The sequence below is a fragment of the Perca flavescens genome, chromosome 1 (assembly GCF_004354835.1).
Source record: "Perca flavescens isolate YP-PL-M2 chromosome 1, PFLA_1.0, whole genome shotgun sequence".
In the NCBI taxonomy this organism is placed as follows: Eukaryota; Metazoa; Chordata; class Actinopteri; order Perciformes; family Percidae; genus Perca; species Perca flavescens.
The window spans coordinates 1,812,578-1,832,168 of NC_041331.1; the positions used below are offsets into that span (position 1 = coordinate 1,812,578).

Here is a 19,591-nt window from a genome sequence, read left to right on the forward strand (position 1 = left end):
AACTTCCCTCTAGCTTACCAGCAACAAAATAAACAAAAGATGTTCCCAGAAATAAGTTTCAGTGGAAGCATTGTTATAAGTGGTAAATTATGGGTTTGGGACTTAATGTGTATCTAATTATTTCAAGAGCAGCTATATGGAGAGTGCAACATGAAAAAGGCATGAAGTCTAAAAATACACTAATTAAGCAACACCGAGTTGATTTAAGCAGGAGAAACCTTTATTCTCAACCTCAGTAAGTAAACACATTTAGTAGTCTGAACATTCATTTACAAATCAAATCCGCAAAACAAAATAAATTACATACACCTGCAGTTAATCATTAGTTAAAAGTGCAAACCACTTGGAAAGGCATGAGCTCATTCTCGTGAAATAAATATCTGAACACACTAAAGCGCTTGGCCTGATTAACAAAAATGACAACTACAGCTGGAGTAAACTGTGCCTTATTCAGCAGTTCAAAATTTTAAAACTCAAAAGTCTTTTAGCCTGTGTGCTGAGCCTTGATGCAGTGGCATTAGAAATTTGCAGGATGCAACACAGAAAACCTTTTTTGGCACTCACACGATGCACTGTGATTAGATCAACTGAGAAAAGATGAATTCACACTCGGCAGACCCGAAGGCAATTCATCATTTTTGGTGAGATTGGTAGCAGAAAAATGTTTCTCAGAATCATGATGTTGCATGTGTCCGTTTTGTTCACTTTGCACCACTTGCTGCTGCACTTGCAAGGCTGAGATTGATATCACAGAATACAATTCAGTTTAATTTCACGGATAATAAAATCTGAAGAATTTATTCACCATATCTCAGTTAAATGAAAACAACAAAGGAAAAACAAGTAGACAAAGACAATGGACAGTAACACACACATGGATTTCAAGTAACATTACACATTTTAACACTCTGTACCAAAGGTGCTTCCCTTCCAGTGAATAAACAGCTTGCAATTTTGGACTAACTTGTTGGGTGTATCAACAGAAATCTGTATAATTTGGTCAACATAATACTCTAATAACACCACTGATGATCATGCTGCCGGTCCACAGAAATCCCTGCTTTAAAGTCATCGGTGATCTCCATTAGGATGTCTGTGTCTCCATGGCCTTGTTGCAGCTCCTGTACTTCTAACACAGGAATGAATAAATGAAATGGAACATCAATATTTCACATCTGTCTGAGGGACTGAAGAAAATATCAAAAAGAAACGTTTTGGGGAAAATGAGGATCCATTTATTGGCCCTTGAAATGAGACTGAGTGAAAATGTGTGTGTGAAGTGGGAAGGAGGGTGAGGCTTAGGCGGAGGAGGACAGGAGGGGGGTTCTTCCATCATGCAACTTTCTTCCTTCACATGGCATCGAAATGGAAACGGTGGGCTTCCTGTCTCTTCTCGCGATCGTCCGCTTTCTGAACAACACACACACACACACACACACACACACACACACACACACACACACACACACACACACACACACACACACACACACACACACACACAGAGACAGAGAGAAACATACACAGTCAAGGATTTGTGGTCTAACTTCATGTGTCACACAATCAGTAACGTAACCCTTTAACATGTTCTGTACTGATGAATACATAGAAGATGTCATTAATGGCTCAGAAAAGACCGGACATCAAGTTATACTGCAGTACACTGGAAAGAGGTTTGATGGTCATCACACTTTTTTAGATGCCGCCATTTGACAGTAGTTGAGCACACAAGAAAAAAAGAGATCCCATATCATCTGGACGGGTGACAGTGCAGTCAATAATGCATTTAAATCTGTTATGTGAGATCAGTGATGAACTGAGGATGGAAGAAAATGGGCATCAATTTTAAAGGATCTGAATGGAACAATCCTCTGTTTCCATTCCCTCAACACTTTGTCTAAATGTTGCAGTAGAGCAGCTCATGGTTTTGTACAGAAAGACACAACCCAATCTCAGTACATGAGAAAAGACTACTTGAGAAGACTGTCCCCTTTTAAAGGACAGCCACTCCTTCCCTGATGTTGACTCATTTGCTGCACCCAAATGATGGGCAGCAACACATTTACTGCATTTTTTATCCCGTCAGTTTTGATTTGTAATAAAGCCTTCATCTATCTTCCAAGATACCAGCGCCTCGTATTGATTGATGCTGTGCTTCTTTCCCTTTCTTTTTTAGGGCAACGTATTTGGAAGGAGCAGATGGATTGATGTGATGTTCTTTCCTTTGGATAGCCGAGCCAATAGTCTGTGCTGCTGTTGAAGCCTGGTTTAATTGACTATCCAGGGGATACCACCAAATTGTCATCCTGAGGCCTGAGTCATCATTAAGCAGCGGAGCATTGATTTGTGTCCATCTGAAGGGTTTAATGACACAGTGATGCGTCTGAGAGCAGGTGGAAAGCTACTGTGAGGTATGCTGTAGTCTCACTGGGCTCTAATGTCAACTAATTAAATCTGGCCTACATGTCCTGCATCAAGATGATGAATCTTAGGTGAGGAGATTGATTACATTCTTCTTCATAACATGTTTTTTCCACCAATCTTTTTTTAAAATAATTACTTTCCAAATTATATATATTCATATGGATATTTCTGTTAAATTTCCATTATTACCCCAGCTAATATCGCGTTGCACAGAAGTGTGCCGGAGTTGTATAAAAGCCCTGTTAGCTTGTTAGGCAGGACAGCACGTCTTTGCCTCCGCGCTTCTGCCCTCAACCTGACTTTGTTATTAGAAGAGCAAATACCAGAGGCGGCAGCGCAAACACACAGAAATGCCAAATGTCAATCAGCGGGCTCGCCCTGACCTTAGTGGATGCCCCGCCGCAAAAGAGGTTGGAGAAGATGAGATATGAGGGAGGATGTTAGCGACCAGGATTCAAAATTCACCCTCAATCTTAATTCCCTGGATGGTGCAGAAGGTTACACCACATTAGCCTGTCGGTTAAGATGTGCATCTTTTAGTTAGCAAGGGCAGCCGAGTTTTTCAAAGGAAATCAAAATGTGCTGAGTTTTCAAAAGCTGTCCGTCTGAACACAGTGCTGCCGAGCAGGGACACTGGAGGTGTGTTTGTCCAGCCCAGATAAAGAGACAAAAGTGCTGCAGCGCAGCTTTAGACCAACACTGTTCGACTGCTTAAACTAGAAATGGAAATGTTCCGATTCATGGTTAGAAATCAGCATTCCATTACATGCAAAACTACAAACACTATTAATATTATTATGATATAGTGCTCATGTGGTAAAATATTCATAGGTACAACATCACATTTGGAGAAGATCACAGAACACAGCAGGAATGATTTAACAAATTCATCACAGTTTTTTATTATAGCCATAAAAGTGATTAAGCCCAGCTCAGAAAAGAAGCACGCCAGATCCCCCTACCCCCCCCCCCAGGAGGCATGGATGAGGATTTCTCAATTAAGTTCATAAAGCTGTGTTTTACAAGTTCTTAAATATTTCCAAATCCCTTATGTATGTGCATACATAAAGTGTGTTATTGCTGGTTCTCTTTTCATCTTAGCATTTATTTAGCATTTATGTCTTTATGACACTTCCAATGAGTAATCATTTATAATTTATACTTTATATTGTGGATAAAGTACAATTTACACTCTGTGTTTTGATAAACAGAAATACACACACACGCTCAGGACCTATTCATGCACAAATGAAGAGATGTCAGAGAGAGTGGGCTGCCCTTCTGAGTGGTTAGGGGGGTTCGCTGCCTTGCTCAAGAGCATCTTTGCAGTACCCAGGAGGTGAACTGGCATCTCTCCAGCTACCAATCCACACTCTGTACTTTAGTCCATACGGGGACGTGAACCAGCAACCCTCTAGATCCCAACCCAACGCCCTACAGACTGAGCTACTGACAGCCCAATTTTAAACAATAGCACAATGTAAAATGGTTTCATAGAATGTCACACTTATACACAGGCACATTTGTTTTTATACTCTTTACATATACTCCAAACAGAAGGGTTTAAGGGTTTTGACCTTTTTCTCTTCAAGGTTCATTTCAGGTGATGTGTACAGAGTTATGGGAGAGGGAGGAGAGGTTTCAGTAAGTAAAAGAATCATTCATTTTTCTGCACAGACAACGAGAGGAGACTCCCAGCTGGCAAACTTCCATGACTTGGATGGGCATGAGACTCTCCTGGCTGAACGGCTCACAAGAGCTGAGGAATTGGGTTAGAACATTCCCATTCTTTGATAAAAATCCAAAAGCAAACCATGAATTCCCATTTTAGTGTGAAACATCTGCACACAATGTAACTTTCTGTTGTGTGCACTGCTAACAGGAACAGAAGCCAGAGATTATGTTTGGTAGAAACCTGATAATACATTCAGCAGTTTAAAGTCAGTGTTAAATGGATACCCAGCAACGGTTTCTTCTTCTGATTTGCAACAACAAAGCTTTCTGAATGTTCTCTAGTCTCTCTACACTAAAAGAAACTGGATAATCACTATGACAAAAATACTCCCGGAACCAGCGGCTCCTCCCGCTTTGCAACTATACCGGGGAACTAGTGAACAACGCAGACATTGTTTCATTACTCCGACTGGTCAGCGTCAGCACGTTACAGTGATCAAACACATTGGTTCTTTGTGGCTTCAAACCCATCATTCTGCCTGTATGAACATGCCAGATTTGATTTCATGTGAAGAATGCTGTAAGAACTTTTTTCAAATTAGCATTTTCCTCTTTTTTTCCTCTCACTCCATTGTTTCTCAGCCCTAACATGACCTCAAGCCCCCCCCTTCCCCCACACAAACATATGTCCTCCTATCCACCTGAGCCGGCTAGGTGTGTGTAGACACTTGGTTCAGGCACCAGCTGTGTTTCTTTTATAAATGCAGTGTTAGTTCAGATAAAGCCGATGCTCGCACCCACGGATCCAAAAAAGAGGGCAAAGAGGAGTGTCTGTCTGTGTGTGTGTGTGTGTGTGTGTGTGTGTGTGTGTGTGTGTAACCCTGCACACATGCCACCCTGAGTGTAGACACACATGCATGCATGCACGCACGCACACACACATGCACACATCAAACGCATACACTCCCGCGGCAGATGGCTTGGAGAAGATGCCAGCACCTTACTGCAGCGCTCAGCCCAGCAGACAGCATTACCATAGTGTGTAGATGAAAAAGGAAGCAATCCTAAGAAACCCCCCCAAAAAGTACATTTGCAAGAAATATTGTTAAATACCGTTTGTGTCTGTGTGTCCTCAACCGTGCTATGTCTGGGTATATGTGGCCATACTGTCTATGTGTGTGTGTGTGACTGAAACAACAACTGGACCAAGAGGAAGCACAAAACCCACGTGAAAAACCATGCATTGACTCCCTGGAGGGTGTATTTATGGCAATAATGAACAGCAGATCTGCCATGCTGAAAGGACAGAAGCAGGCAATTACAGCTGAAGGTCCTTCCAGGTTGTGGCCCAGGGAGAGAGAGAGAGAGAGAGAGAGAGAGAGAGATAGAGGAAGGGGAAGAGAAAGAAAGTGTGTATGTGTGTCTCAGTGGGAAGCTAGAGGACTACAGGACAGGGACAGTGAGACCCATCTGCTGCTGGTTGTGACCAATCTGCTCTCTCTTTCTCTCTCACACACACGGACACACACACACACACACACACACACACACACACACACACACAGACAGACAGACACACACACACACACACACAAAAAATCACCAGGAAGAGGCCAACATTTACTACACCATTGTGTGTGTGTGTGTGTGTGTGTGTGTTCTGACCTTCTCTTGCCAGTGGAGGATGCCAATGATGACGAGGATGAAGACGCACACTCCGATCAATGCGATGGCCGTCAGCAACACACTGTTGCTAGGAGTCAGGTACAACTTAGCACTCCAACTTGAGAGAAAGTGAAATAAAAAGAAGACTTGCCATATGCTGTTTTTTATGTTTCATCTGATAGAAAAACAATGTAATTACCACATGGCACACATTAGCTGAAATTGTGTTCTCGTTAAGTTTAAATAAATAAACCTCCCTTTCCCTTTCTTCTGGCAGCTGAACCGAATGAAGCACTGCTCTCTTTCTGGTTTCTAAGAACTTGTACATGTTTCCAGCAATCCAACCACTTTGATATATTACATTCATCATCTCCCAATCTGTTAGTTTAGACTGGATGTGAGAAGAATACCAAGGTACCTGGTTTTTCTAGCTAGATCTCATTTTACACTTGGTGTGTGTCTGTGCACAAGTGTTATGTGGCTATATGGAGAAGGGTGAGTGTGTGTGTGTCTGTGTGTGTGTCTGTGTGTAGCCATCTGGAGCTCCTCCTGGGGTTTGAGCTACATGTGATCAATGTCATGATAACATGAGAACACATGCTGCGAGGTATGTGTGTCTGTGTATAAAGAGATTGTTTTGTGAAGACACACCACAGGAACACTATCTGTATCGAGTCGAGGTAACATTAACTTGAATATGTCGTGAAGAGGAATCAAGATGAAGCGCTTAAAGAGTTGAATGGTATCCTTAGCAACAAGCATCAACGGGGTTCCCAGCGAATTACACTGCTGTGAACGAGGAAATCAGGCACTGACAGTGTGACCTATCTGTACACTACACACTCTATATCTACGAGCGTAAGAGTTTGTGTACCTGCGGGGCTTATTGTGTGGGAAGGGGATGACGATGAGCTGAGAGTTGGGAATGATGGCCGTCCACTCCTTCTTCCTTATTTCCTAAAAAGATACAGAAAACACATGAACTGGTTATGCACATCCATGGTAATACATTATGGTAACAATATACGCCTACACTTGCAGATTTCCACACACTCAGAATATGTATGTTAAGTCCTCAGGGGCAGATGTAATAGGGTCCCATGGTTTTCCTTAGCTACGGTGGAGTGTCTATTTTAAGATGTGCGTTTAAGCCACAGACAACCTGCTACTTGAAATAAATGTCTCTGACTGTGGGAAGCAACACAGTTTTCCTAGCCGGTGTGCATCTGGGTGTGTACAGTATACCGTATTTGCATGTGTGAATATGTATTTCTGTGGCTGTGTGTGTGAGAGTTCAGCCATCTGCAGAACGAGTCGTAATCTCAGTCTCCGTCTTGATGAAATATACATAATCTTTTCTCATCCTGTAACTTAAATACGAAATATGGAGATACGAGGTTTCTGCTCGACAGCGACGATATGTTGCCTGATTGGACCTCTTCTCTAGACCGTGTGGGCATACACTGGGCTTGACTGACAGCTCCCTTAGTCTCCTGCTAGTTATGTTGTAGCTGGGTGTCCTTTAAACTAGAGATGGCCCCGATACCACTTTTTTGCTTCCCGATACCGATTCCGATACCTGAACTTGCGTATCGGCCAATACCGAGTACCGATCCGATACCGAGTACCGATCCGATACCAGAGTGTCATATATTTTATTATGTTTTAACAGCTGTATACTACTATCCCTGTATGGATGTGATATGATTTTTATCTTTGCTGTCGGTCTGGCTCAGGTTAAACTCTTTGTGAAACATGAACAAACACAAACAATGAATGCCCCAGAACTGTCTTTTATTCTCCAGTTTGACAGTCAGTTATAACAGAAAAAGAACATAAATAAACTACTTTAATGTAGATTTTCTTTAGGGCTTTATTACGTGGTATCGGATCGGTGCATAAACTCCAGTACTTCCCGATACCGATACCAGCATTTTAGGCAGTATCGGAGCCGTATCGGTATCGGCTCCGATACTGCCTAAAACGCTAAAACATCTCTACTTTAAAAGTTGTGAGAGGATTTGGGCACTTGGGTGTTTAACTGGACAGAAGAGTTAACCATCAGAACTCAAGTTGTGGGGAAAATAAAAACATTTGCCTGCAGCACTGTGTTTGACAGCGGTTTGACTTTGCCTACATTCAAGTTTCCTTTTTAGCAGCATTTGCCACCTTAAGGCTCAACACCCAATGATGACATCTGACATCAGACAGACACAGGACTGTATTTAACCTCAGCATACAACGGTGCTTTGATTTCTGAAAAAAGCCCAGCATCACTTTCTGTTGGCTTTCTTTTTCACCTTCTTCTGAGTAAAATGTTGTCCCTGCTCATGCTCGTTAGGGGCTATGAGTTTAGCGATATAAACAGGGTAGAGGGCATCATATTGATGATTTTAAAAGCTGTAATCATGCTTGTAGGAATGTCCAGTTCTGCATTTGGCAGAATCACAAAGTGGCGCTGCTCTTTAATTGTGGCTCTCCGTTCTTCATCACTTGAGAGGAATCACATCTCGCAGCTATTCTGAACAAGGGTGCAGCGACGGCATCGCTTTTTACATAACGAGCACATTCCCGCCGCCAGCCGCTGTCGCTTAGCTCTTGGAAAGCGCTTCCGTCGGCGCGGCAACTGGCGGGGGAGCAGATCTAGAGACGAGTCAGCCTCCACTACTGCTGCCTGGGAGCAGATCCGATCTGGCTGTTTGGAAGAGAAAAGTGTTCCCAAGTCTTCAGAGAGAAAGAGAGACGCTCTGATTCAAAGCCAGGGAAACTGGCACACTATGTGAGAGCGAGGGAGACAGACACAGAGATGGAGGGTGAGGGAGACGGAGAGAGAGAGAGAGAGAGCGAGAGAGAGAGAGAGAGACAAGTAGGGGACTGATTAGTGAAGTAAACCACTTTGAGCAGCAAAGGGAATCCCCTGGGCGGAAGATAAGTGAACAGGAGGAGAGAGACTCACAGAGAAAGAAAGGGAGGGGGTGAATAAAAGAAGGAATGATTGGACGGAAGATGGAAGATATCCAAGTAGATTTTACAAAACCTCTCCTTCTGTGAAACAGCAGGCAGAAACTTTCATTGTGGAGGAGAACATTGTAAAGGGCACAGCAGGGGAGAAAGCAAGAGAATGGAAGCAGGACAGATATAAAGACTGAGAGAGAAAGAAAACAAGAATAAGAGATACAGTAGATAAAGAGAGTCGACAAACAGAAAGATCCAGACCTGCCGGCTGAGCAGGGCAGTGTAGCGGTCAGGATTTCTCCTCTTTGCTGAAGAGCTTTCCAAAGCTCCACCTCGTCATTACAGGTAGATCTGATGGAGTTACTCCACTCCCTAGTCCCTCTGGGTAAAAAAAAAAAATCTACTCGCCGTATGGGCCCCGTCTTTAGGCATTCATTTTCATTTGTAGAATTTCACTTTGTAGAAGGAATGGGCAAGGAGGAGGAGAAAAAAAAGATTTCTTTGCATAGGAAGAGGAGTGTGCGAGATGCACTACAGCTTCTGAGCCACAGACCAACACATCTACAATTCTAATCAGCTGCTTGGCGAAGATCTTGGTACCACGCGGGAGGGGGGAAAGGGCCCTGTCGTGCCTGGTGTTCAGTGTGACAAGTGCAACATGAGAGAGAGAGAGAGAACAGAGAGAGATGATGAATGTGGAGATGGGGAGAGAACGGAACTGAAGAGCGCTGACATCTGAAGAAGTGTGTTGTAGAAATGTGTCCAACGAATAGATTAAAACATGAACCTAATCAATTATTGACTTTATTAATATAATGTTGGCTTGTAGTAGGACAGGAGGCACACACACTGTACATTCATACAGTAGATCCTCTACGCTCAGGCTTGTTCTACATGTGTGTGAATCTCAAAATAAAGATGGAGGGGTGTTGATATTTCTATTCAAGCGGGGAGGTCGCTGCACCTTTAGCAATCCCCTGGGTGATGTCATCACTTATCTGATACATTATAAGCGGGATATGGAATCTATCTGCCATAAAGAAACTGTCTATTCAACCTCTCTTCTTCTCTTTAATCATCAGACGAGGCAAAGGAAATAGCTTTCTCTCGCTGCCATTGTACTGCCTAGTCTCGCCTCTAGTGCCTCAGTATGTCATCATATTTATTCTGCCAAAATTTGACTATTTCTAACAATGAAGGCTGCAAAATATGCCTCTTAAAAAGTATCCTCATTGAGCAGGATATATTTTTTGTGTAAAGCGTAATACAAACTTATCAATCATCTCACAAATACGTAAAAGGAAAACAAAAACATTTTGTGGACTACAGGTTTCTCCCATACTCAAACATTATGAAGACATAATCATTTGACAATTGCTATAAACACCAGTTATCACATATTTTGTTCATCGCCAGCATCAACTGGTGCTTGAATAAGAAAATAAACAACCTCAAGCAAAAATTAAACGTTTTTGCAAGATTAGGAAAACACTGCTGTTTCTGTTCAGCGTTTCTTATTTGATAAGAACATACATAAAGGGAAATCCCTTTTCTGAATCTTCACAAAATACCCTTCAAACAAGTCTCATAATGCTCAGACCAAATGCCCATTGTGAAATAAAGCCTGAGCAGTAGGAGAAAAAATAACTATTTTGCTCTCTGCTTTTAAACTCACTTTAACAGTGCTTGAATATGGCTTACCATCAATTACATTTGATTTTAAAGATTTTCTAGTTCGTAACATCGTGATCTCGAGGCGAGTTCTGCTGGTCTCTCACTCCCTTTTTTTCTTAGACTTATCACATTGACATTAAATGTCTCAGCCGTGCATGCCATACACTTTTATATCCAGAAATGACTTGATTGGGCGCGTAAGTGGTATTATAAGTGTTCTAGTATACATTTTTATGCCCTGGGGGTTGAAGGGTGGTTCAGCACACCTATTTCCTTCTCTCTATCTGCTAGAGGTCTCAGACACACCTCTAAAAATAAATAATGCATCTCCCTCAAAGCATCTGTGAGACCATAGAGACCATAGGGCTGCTCCTACAGGAGTGCTGTCAAGTGTCTAGGTAACATAAGCCTCTCATATTTCCTCACCGTCTCCCCAGGCTGCCGGGGGATGCCGACGAAAAGGTGGTCCAAGAAGTTGGCGCTGCGTCCGAGGCCCAGCACAGTGTAGGGCAGCTGGAGGGAGAAGTGAGCCGACTGGCTCAACTGACCGGCTGCAGGAAGGGAGTGAGAGAAAAGATTTTTAATGTCATAAAAGCCTTATCTCAAAAAAGTATTGTGACCCAGTGTTTTGTTTTTAAGACACACTGTGTCCATATTACTGTACGACAATTATTGCCCCCAGAGGATGAATTTCTTCTGGTGTTACCACGAGGTTGACATTTTAGTGTAACATCACAAAAACTACCAAATGGATTGCAATGACATTTTATACAGACATTTGTGGTGCCCAGAGAATGAATCCTAATGAGCAGGGTGATCCTCTAACTTCTCCTCCACATCCACCAGCAGGTTTAAAGTTTTTCCCCAATCCATTAAAATATCTCTACGTCGACGATATGGATTGGCAAAGAATTTGGTACAGACGTGTATAGTTCTCACAATGTATCCCCTGACTTTTCCTCTAGCACAACCATGATATTCACACTTTCAGTTTTTAGTTTTTAGTGACTGTTGGAAGGACAGCCATGAAATCTGCACTGTCATTGTGAGCATGTTAGCATGCAGCACAAAAACGGTTCCATAACTATCTGCAATTTATACTCCTCTCAGGTGGGACATAATGGGCATTATTTATTTTAACCCCAAGCCCTGCTTGGGTCATTCTCTTGAAATCGGCCAGGCATATTTGCATAATATGTAGATGCTTTTTTTTAATTAATCTTTGTACATACTTAAAGGCTCTCCAAGTGATGTGATGCATTTTTTAGGCTACAATATTTTTCATCACATACAGCAAACATCTCCTCCCTATCCGCTAGCTGCCTGTCCCCTGAACACACTGTAAAAAAACATCTCCTTACTATCTGCTAGCTGCCTGTCCCCTGAACACACTGTAAAAAAACATCTCCTTACTATCTGCTAGCTGCCTGTCCCCTGAACACACTGTAAAAAAACGCGGTCTCTATAGACAGCCCAGGCTCCAACAAAAACACACTGCGCCAACCTGCCCCATGAACCATAACAAACAATGTTCCAGCCAATAACCGACAAGAAGGAGTTGGTTGAGTCATGAACACGCATTGTGGAAGTAGCCTACGTGCTAACGCTGCTGCAGTGATGACTCAACCAGCTCCTTCTTGTCGGTTATTGGCTGGAACACTGTTTGTTATGTTTGGTGGTGCAGGTTGGCGCAGTTTGTTTTTGCTGCCGTTTGTGGAGCCTGGGCTGTCTACAGAGACCGCGTTTTTTACAGTGTGTTCAGGGGACAGGCAGCTAGCAGATAGTGAGGAGATGTTTGCTGTATGTAATGAAAAATGTTGTAGCCTAAAAAACGCGTCACATCACCTTTAAAAAAACTAATAATGCACATTGTAGCATTTGTATTTTGTGTTTTTCTAACCCTTTTAAACAATTTGTTTAATAAGCTCATAATTTCATTTAAATTTGCTTCGTTACGTAATAAAGTGACAAGACAACTACGAAAAGCAAAGGCAGACTTTTTTATCACTATTATTAAAAAATTGTCATGGATCCTCAAAAGCGATTTGGGAACAGATCAATAAACTAACAGGTAAAAATTCTTTTAGTAATAATACAATACAGCTAAAGAACAATGGAATGCTTTTGCAGGATCCATCTGCTGTGGCACAGACAATAAACAAGTACTTTCTTGATTCTGTGGATACCATAGCTAAAAGTTTCCCTGTGAAATATAATTACCTACCTGTGATTGGTTCAGATTTGATAATTGAACCCCCACTACATCCAAAGTCTGTATCCATATCTGAGGTGGAAAAGGTAATTATACAGCTTAAGTCTTCAAGAGCAATAGACGTGTATGGGATGGATACACTCATGCTAAAACAAATAGGTCAATCTATCATGGGTCCACTAACACATATCATTAATGTGTCACTAGATCAAGGGAAATTTCCTGAGTCATGGAAACTTGCTAGTGTCATTCCTATACTTAAAGGTGGTAACTCCCTCCTTACATCTAATTACCGACCTATTAGCATTCTGCCAACAGTATCTAAAGTCTTTGAAAAACTGGTTGCTAAACAAATTACTAATTATCTTAATTGCAGCTCTTTTCCTTTGCACTCAATGCAGTTTGGATTTAGGGCTAATCATTCTACAGAGACAGCGACATGTTATTTTCTGGAAAAGGTTAAATCAAATATGGACGAAGAACTGATAGTGGGAGCAATTTTCTTAGATATTCGCAAAGCATTCGATACAGTTAACCATTCAGTTTTACTGCATAAACTCCATGCATTTAACTTTTCCTTAAAATTTATTAGCCTTATTAATTTTTACCTCTTATCTCGCTCACAAAGTGTAAGAATTGACCAATATAATTCTACCCCCTTACTATTATCAACTGGTGTTCCACAGGGTTCAATTCTGGGTCCAATTCTTTTCAGTTTATACATTAACGATTTGCCATCTTTGTGTAGGAATTGTGACACTTTGATGTATGCTGATGACACAGTTATATTGGCCTATGGAAAATCCACAGAGGAAGTTGCCTCAAAACTAACAGAGGCCATGTCATTGATCGCAAGCTGGCTTGAACTATACTGTCTGCAATTGAACATATCTAAAACAGTTGCCATGTTCTTTTCAAAAAACAATAAAATTATTAAACCCGAGATTTTAATATCTGGAGAAAGATTACAGGTCGTCACAGAATATAAATACTTAGGATTACATGTAGACTCAAACCTGAACTTCAAAACACACATTAAGAAAGTAAGTAATAGGATTAAGTTCAGTCTAGCAAACTTCAGATTCATTAGAGACTTCCTTTCAACAGAAGCTGCTAAATTATATTTCTTCTCTATGATTTTATCCCATATAACATATTGTTTAATAAGTTGGTCCAATACCCACTTTACAACAATAAAACCATTAGAAATACTATACAAACAAGCATTAAAAATACTGGACAAAAAAACCATACCATTACCACCACTGTAGTATCCTGAGGAAATATCAGTTACTTACCTGGGATAATCTCATTAAATTCAAAAATATCTGTTTAATTTATAAAATTAGACATGCTTTAGCACCTCCTCCACTATGTGATTTTATAAATTTTAGATCCAGTGAGGTTAGGTTAACTAGAGGGGCAGTGAGGGAAGACTGCATTATCCCACGGAGAAAAACAGCTTTTGGTCAGGCTGTCTTCTCCGTATGAGCAGTTCAGCAATGGAACACAGTGCCGGCAACTATTAGAGAGTCTTTGTCATTCTTTTCGTTCAAAAAGAATGCAAAAAAATGGCTGGTAGAGAGCCAAACTTGTGGGCACTAATGTTATTTGTGTGCATTTAAACATTATATAAGTATTTTACTGGAATTGTATTTATTAACCATAATGTGTTGTATGTAATTTTATACCTGTCATTATTTTAAAGGCTGCCTGTTTTACATCTGGCTGGGGGACTACCGATGAAAATTAGCACTTTTGAGCTAACTCTGGAACATTTACATTATTTCAATGTTGATTAATGCTCACTGTCCCCTTTCAAAAATAAAGAAATTGAAAATTGAAAATTTATGCTCAATACAACTGACTGAATTGCCAGCGGTGTAGGTTAACATACTGTAACCCCCATTTGCTTGGGTGATCTGCAACGGCCCTGCTTTTCCCAAAGGAATCACTAAAGTTCTACGGAATATAATCAGCTCTAACCTAACCTGACTATGATTTTCAGCAGGAAGACTAAACTGCACAAATAACGGTAATGTGCAGCGTGAGACTGTTCTGACTTGAAGCTTTATAAAAGATACAAATGAGAATGAGACACCTGAGGCCAGCCCAACACCTCTCCCTGTCTCCACACACAACCTCCCTCCTCCTCCTCCATTCTGTAATCCCTCCTTGCTTACTATTCTCATCCAACCATTAGTCTCTCGTTTCTCCTCTCTGCTCATCATTCTCTCCCCTCCCCTAATACATCAGTCCGACTTGGCCTTACTCATTTTGCTTCCCTCCTGCTCGTCTCCCCTCTCTCTACCCTTCAGCTGCTGTATCTCGCCCACACCACCCAACTCTGCCAAGTGCAGCCGACATAAATCAACCTCTACGTGGTAAATAAAGAGAGGGAAGGAGAGAGAGAGATGGGTGGAAGGAGAGAGCGAGAGAGAGAGAGAGAGAGAAAGCCTGGAGGCAGCCAGTGATCAGAACTAATGTGGATGGACTGCTTATTGCAGGCCGAGAGGAGCACAACAGCTTTGCTTCTCTCTTTACTTTTTTAATCTGTGCCTAACCTCAGTTCAGTTAAAAAAACAAAAAACAAAGATTTGTTCAGTTAATTTTTGGCTACCCCAGCTAAACCTGGGTCACATCAGTCCAGCTCACAGCTCAAAGCTGACATATTAACTTGGGAACATGGTCAAAATTCTTCAGCGTAATTTAAGGTACAGACAGCAGTGGCTATTGTATAAATGTGCTGTATGTTAGTGCAATAAAAGCTTGTCCATAATGCTGTTATGTACATGCTCTGGCTCCAGCCGGTCTGAATGCTGAACAGACCCATCGACGTTTGACCCCCTTCTATACGAGAAAGCTTTTCATCAGTCATCTCTCTTTATTTCTCTAAATTTCTCTATCGCTCTATGTATTCTATTTTTCCAGCTTTATAGTGCTGGGGTTGCTGAGTGTTGTGAAAAGGGCAGCATAATTGCCTTAATCGCACACCGCAGATAGTGAAATATTTTCTGTTTCCAGGAAGAGCTGAGCAGAGTTTCATGGACATTGACTTGTTCAGGGCAGTACAGACATTTGGAGACATGGAGTGTCTGACATTTACTGAGGTGTGTGTGTGAGAGAGTGTGGAAACTGCTGTATGGGATTTTATACACGATTTTTAATGATAATCTAGTAAATTCACTAACAAAAACAGAAGATGACCGTAAGGAGAGATATCATATCAGACCGTTAATGTTGCTTTTTAGAGATGCTAGCAGTGTGGCTCTAGGGATGGAGATGTCTTTCAGTCGGTCCACCACTTTGGTCCAGATTGAAATATCTCAACAATTTATGGATAGATTGCCACATAATGTACTTTTAGTTTTTAGGTAAATATCTTTTTTTTTTCTTCTTTTTGTTGGGGGGGGATTTTAGGCCTTTATTCCTATAGGACAGCTTAGACATGAAAGGGGAGAGAGGGGAGAATGACATGCAGCAAAGGCCGCAGGTCAGAGAGAGTAAACCTCTATATATGGGCGCCCGCTCTACCAGGTGACCTACCCAGGTGCCCAGTTTTTAGGTAAATATCTTAAAGGCCTCATATTATGCTTATTTTCAGGTTCATCATTGTATTAAGAGGTCATATCAGAATAGGTTTACATGGTTTAATTTTCATAAAACACCATATTTTTTTGTACTGTTCCATCTTTGTTGCACATGTGCAGTAGCTAAGTAAGGACTACTAGCCAGTCAGAAGCAGAGTATGAGGGCGTGTCCCGACAGTACCTAGGTAAGGACTACTAGCCAGTCAGAAGCAGAGTATGAGGGCGTGCTCTGACAGTACCTAGGTAAGCACTACTAGCCAGTCAGAAGCAGAGTATGAGGGCGTGCTATGCTAGCAGCTAGGCGAGCATTATAACATGTGTTATAAAGTGACCACGTTTGTCTCTGAAGTAAAGGCTGGACTACAATAGAGCTGTTTGGAGCAGTTAGTGAACAGTGTTTTCTGGTGGAGATGGTTTGGGGGGACTTTGGGCTTTTTCACTTTGTAAACCTTTAACGTGCACAAAAAAGATATATAACACAATAAAGGAAAGGGAAAAAAGCTAAAAAAAGAATAATATGAGCACTTTAACAACAACTGGATGGATGAAATTTGGTACAGACATTCATGGTGCCCAGAGGATGAATACTAACCACTCTGGTCATTCCGTGACTTTCCATCAGCAGGTTAAAGTTTCCAACTATCCAGTGAAATATCGCTAACATATGTTACACGTGATCTAAAACATGTTACTTTATGACCAAAGCCATTATGTCTTTAGTCATAAATAACATTCCCATCAGTGTCTGTTGTACTTTGTGTTTCGTACTAATAAGCAGATGTTAGCATGTTAAACTAACAACCTGGTAAACATTATACCTGGTAAATATAAGCATGTTAGCATGTATCGCAAAGCACTACAGTCTCACATAGTTGCTAGCATTGCTGTAGATTCTTTTTTGGGCTTTTATTACCTTTTATTATAGAGCAGCTGGAGAATGAAAGGAAAGGGGGAGAGAGATGGGATGACCCGCAGCAAAAGACTGTGGGTCAGATTTGAACCTGGGCCGCTGCCAAGGACTCAGCCCTACACGTGTCGCACACTCTGCCGGGTGTGAGGTCGCCCCGTGGCTGTAGATTCTTAAGTCTTGTTCCAAGGTGACTTGCAGCACGATAAAGAAAACAAAATGTACAAGTGTGTGTATTCTGATATGCTGTACGGAAACACACACACCCCACTGCTGTGAATCTGCGGGAGATGACAACAGTCATATCTTGGCCAGCGGCATGCACAGCCTGACAGAATAATTTCCTTACTGAGGAGCAAACACACACAGGGAGCTGTCATACCTCCACCTAACTGAACCTCGGAGAAAACTTTACCAAACTGAGGAGGTCAAAACATGTTATGGTGCTCCATTCAAGTCCAACTTGAAAAAAGGCCTGCTTTACTTCGAAACTTAACAACTTTAGACATTACATAGAAAGCTCCTACATAAGCCTAATTCATCATCAATCACAAAGCACACAATTATATGAGGGAAATAATAAATTAGGTAAATAATGTATGCAAAAGCATGAAACCGAGCCAAAAGAAGCCTACCTAATGTAGCCTGTCTACCTGCTATACAACTGACCTGAGACCCTCAGTACATGCAAAGAAACCATGAAGGAAAACAACGTAAGAAACTCTGAACCAAGTCACTCCCACCAGGACAACTGAGCATGCAATAGGCACTGGGGTAAAAAAGAAATAAATAGACAGTAAGATGGAGAGTGACCCCAAAACAAAGACATGTTAAGACAAGAAGGAACATGATGCAGCGAAAAACTGGACTTGAAACTTGAAGCTTATGTCCAGAGAAATAAGGCCAGCAAAAAACAAGCATTTCTTGGTGTAAAGCTTTGCATTAAAACTAAAATGAAACAACCAAGACTCACTTGGCAGGGAATAAAGTGTGATGTGGAGGTGTGAGAGAAACACAGCTACTGGATTTGACCAACTAAACGTAACAACCATCAGAAGCCAGATGAAGATTTCAGTTTCGCTGCTTATGCTGAGCAACTCTGCAGCAGCACCTGTCACCTATGAATACTACTAATCCCCTTCACTTACTCCTGTTTTTATTATGAACCATGAAGTGGCCTTTATGGTAATACAATTTCTTGTTGTTGATATCCACCAATCAAATGCCAGACAGACTAACATTGCACTGACACAGAGGAAAGAGCATGAGTGTTACTTTGAGATGGATCCAGCAGGGGAAGCCGTTTAAATCAGCCCGCTGCCACTCAGTGCTTCACACTGAACCCTGTCCATCGGGCTGGACAGAACGGGATTTTTGAGGGGATTGGACCTTTAAGCCAGTTTTGGTTTGATGTTTTTTGACAGACTGCTGCTCCCTGTCAGTAGGCAAGAGGTGGATGGCTTGCACTCTGCCACTCAGCAGGGTAGAGTGGGTCTGAGTGTATGTGTGTGTGTCTGATGGAGGATCAAGGAGGGTTACATTGCAGGCAGGGAGCCTGGCTTAGCGTCTGCTGAGTGCTGTGTGTGTGTGTGTGTGTGTGTGTGTGTGTGTGTGTGTGTGTGTGTGTGTGTGTGTGAGAGAGAGAAGACTGGCTAGGAAATGTGGCCTCGGCTGGAGCAAAGCCATTTCAGAACATGGGGAGGCTGGCAAAGGGTATTATGCAGAGCAGTGTATCGGAGTGCCTGTGTTGTGTGTGTGTGTGTGTGTCGTCCTATCTCTCTATGGCAGAGCCAGTGGAGTCTTTGGCAGGGAATTCCACCCTGTACACATGACTGACAGCCTACAATCCATCTCTTAGAAGACAAAGCGGATTCAAAGCAGCACAAGCAGCTGGCCTGGGTGTGAGTGTGTGCATTTCTCATTTTCACAGAGTTGTCAACACACACACACACACACACACACACACACACACACACACACACACACACACACACACACACACACACACACACACACACACACACACACACACACACAAGCACGATATAAATCACATTCAACGAGTTAGTGTTCCAAAGCCCAGCCAACAATATGAACAAGGGGACATTCAGGACCACACACATACATCTGAAAGTAAATACACAGATTTCTAAAGGTTATAGCCCAATCTGTGCTGAGAGAAAGGGGAAACCAGAAAACTAAAATACAGAGAAGAATGTAGAAGAAGCAGCTCTTCTCCATCTGAGTGCTTCATTTGCATATCCAAATATTTTGGTGTTTATGTCCCTCAAAAATATTGCCCCAATCTGCAAAGTCTCCAGTGGACGGAACTTGATCATTCACTTACCCATTTTAAAACTTGGACGTGTAGAATATACAACAGATGACATGAGTTTAAAAAGTGCACTAATAAGTAAACATTTAGGTAACTATTTAAATCTATAGATAGATTTAAATACTTTTAATAACTGTTTTAATGCCAGTAAAAAC

The 19,591-nt window shown here is 41.7% G+C and overlaps 1 protein-coding gene across 2 annotated transcripts in view; it reads right to left on the reverse strand.

Moving 5' to 3' along the window:
* Positions 1-198: 198 nt before the first annotated feature.
* Positions 199-19,591, reverse strand: part of itfg1 (integrin alpha FG-GAP repeat containing 1) — a 185,579-nt gene continuing 166,186 nt past the window's right edge. For both annotated transcript variants that reach the window (XM_028577308.1, XM_028577299.1), the window contains exons 15-18: positions 10,819-10,943; positions 6,638-6,720; positions 5,764-5,881; positions 199-1,410 (exon numbers count right to left, since the gene is read on the reverse strand). In XM_028577308.1, the coding sequence (XP_028433109.1) occupies positions 1,351-1,410; positions 5,764-5,881; positions 6,638-6,720; positions 10,819-10,943 (386 nt within the window). In that variant the 3' untranslated portion in view covers positions 199-1,350. The remainder of the gene's footprint in view (positions 1,411-5,763; positions 5,882-6,637; positions 6,721-10,818; positions 10,944-19,591) is intronic.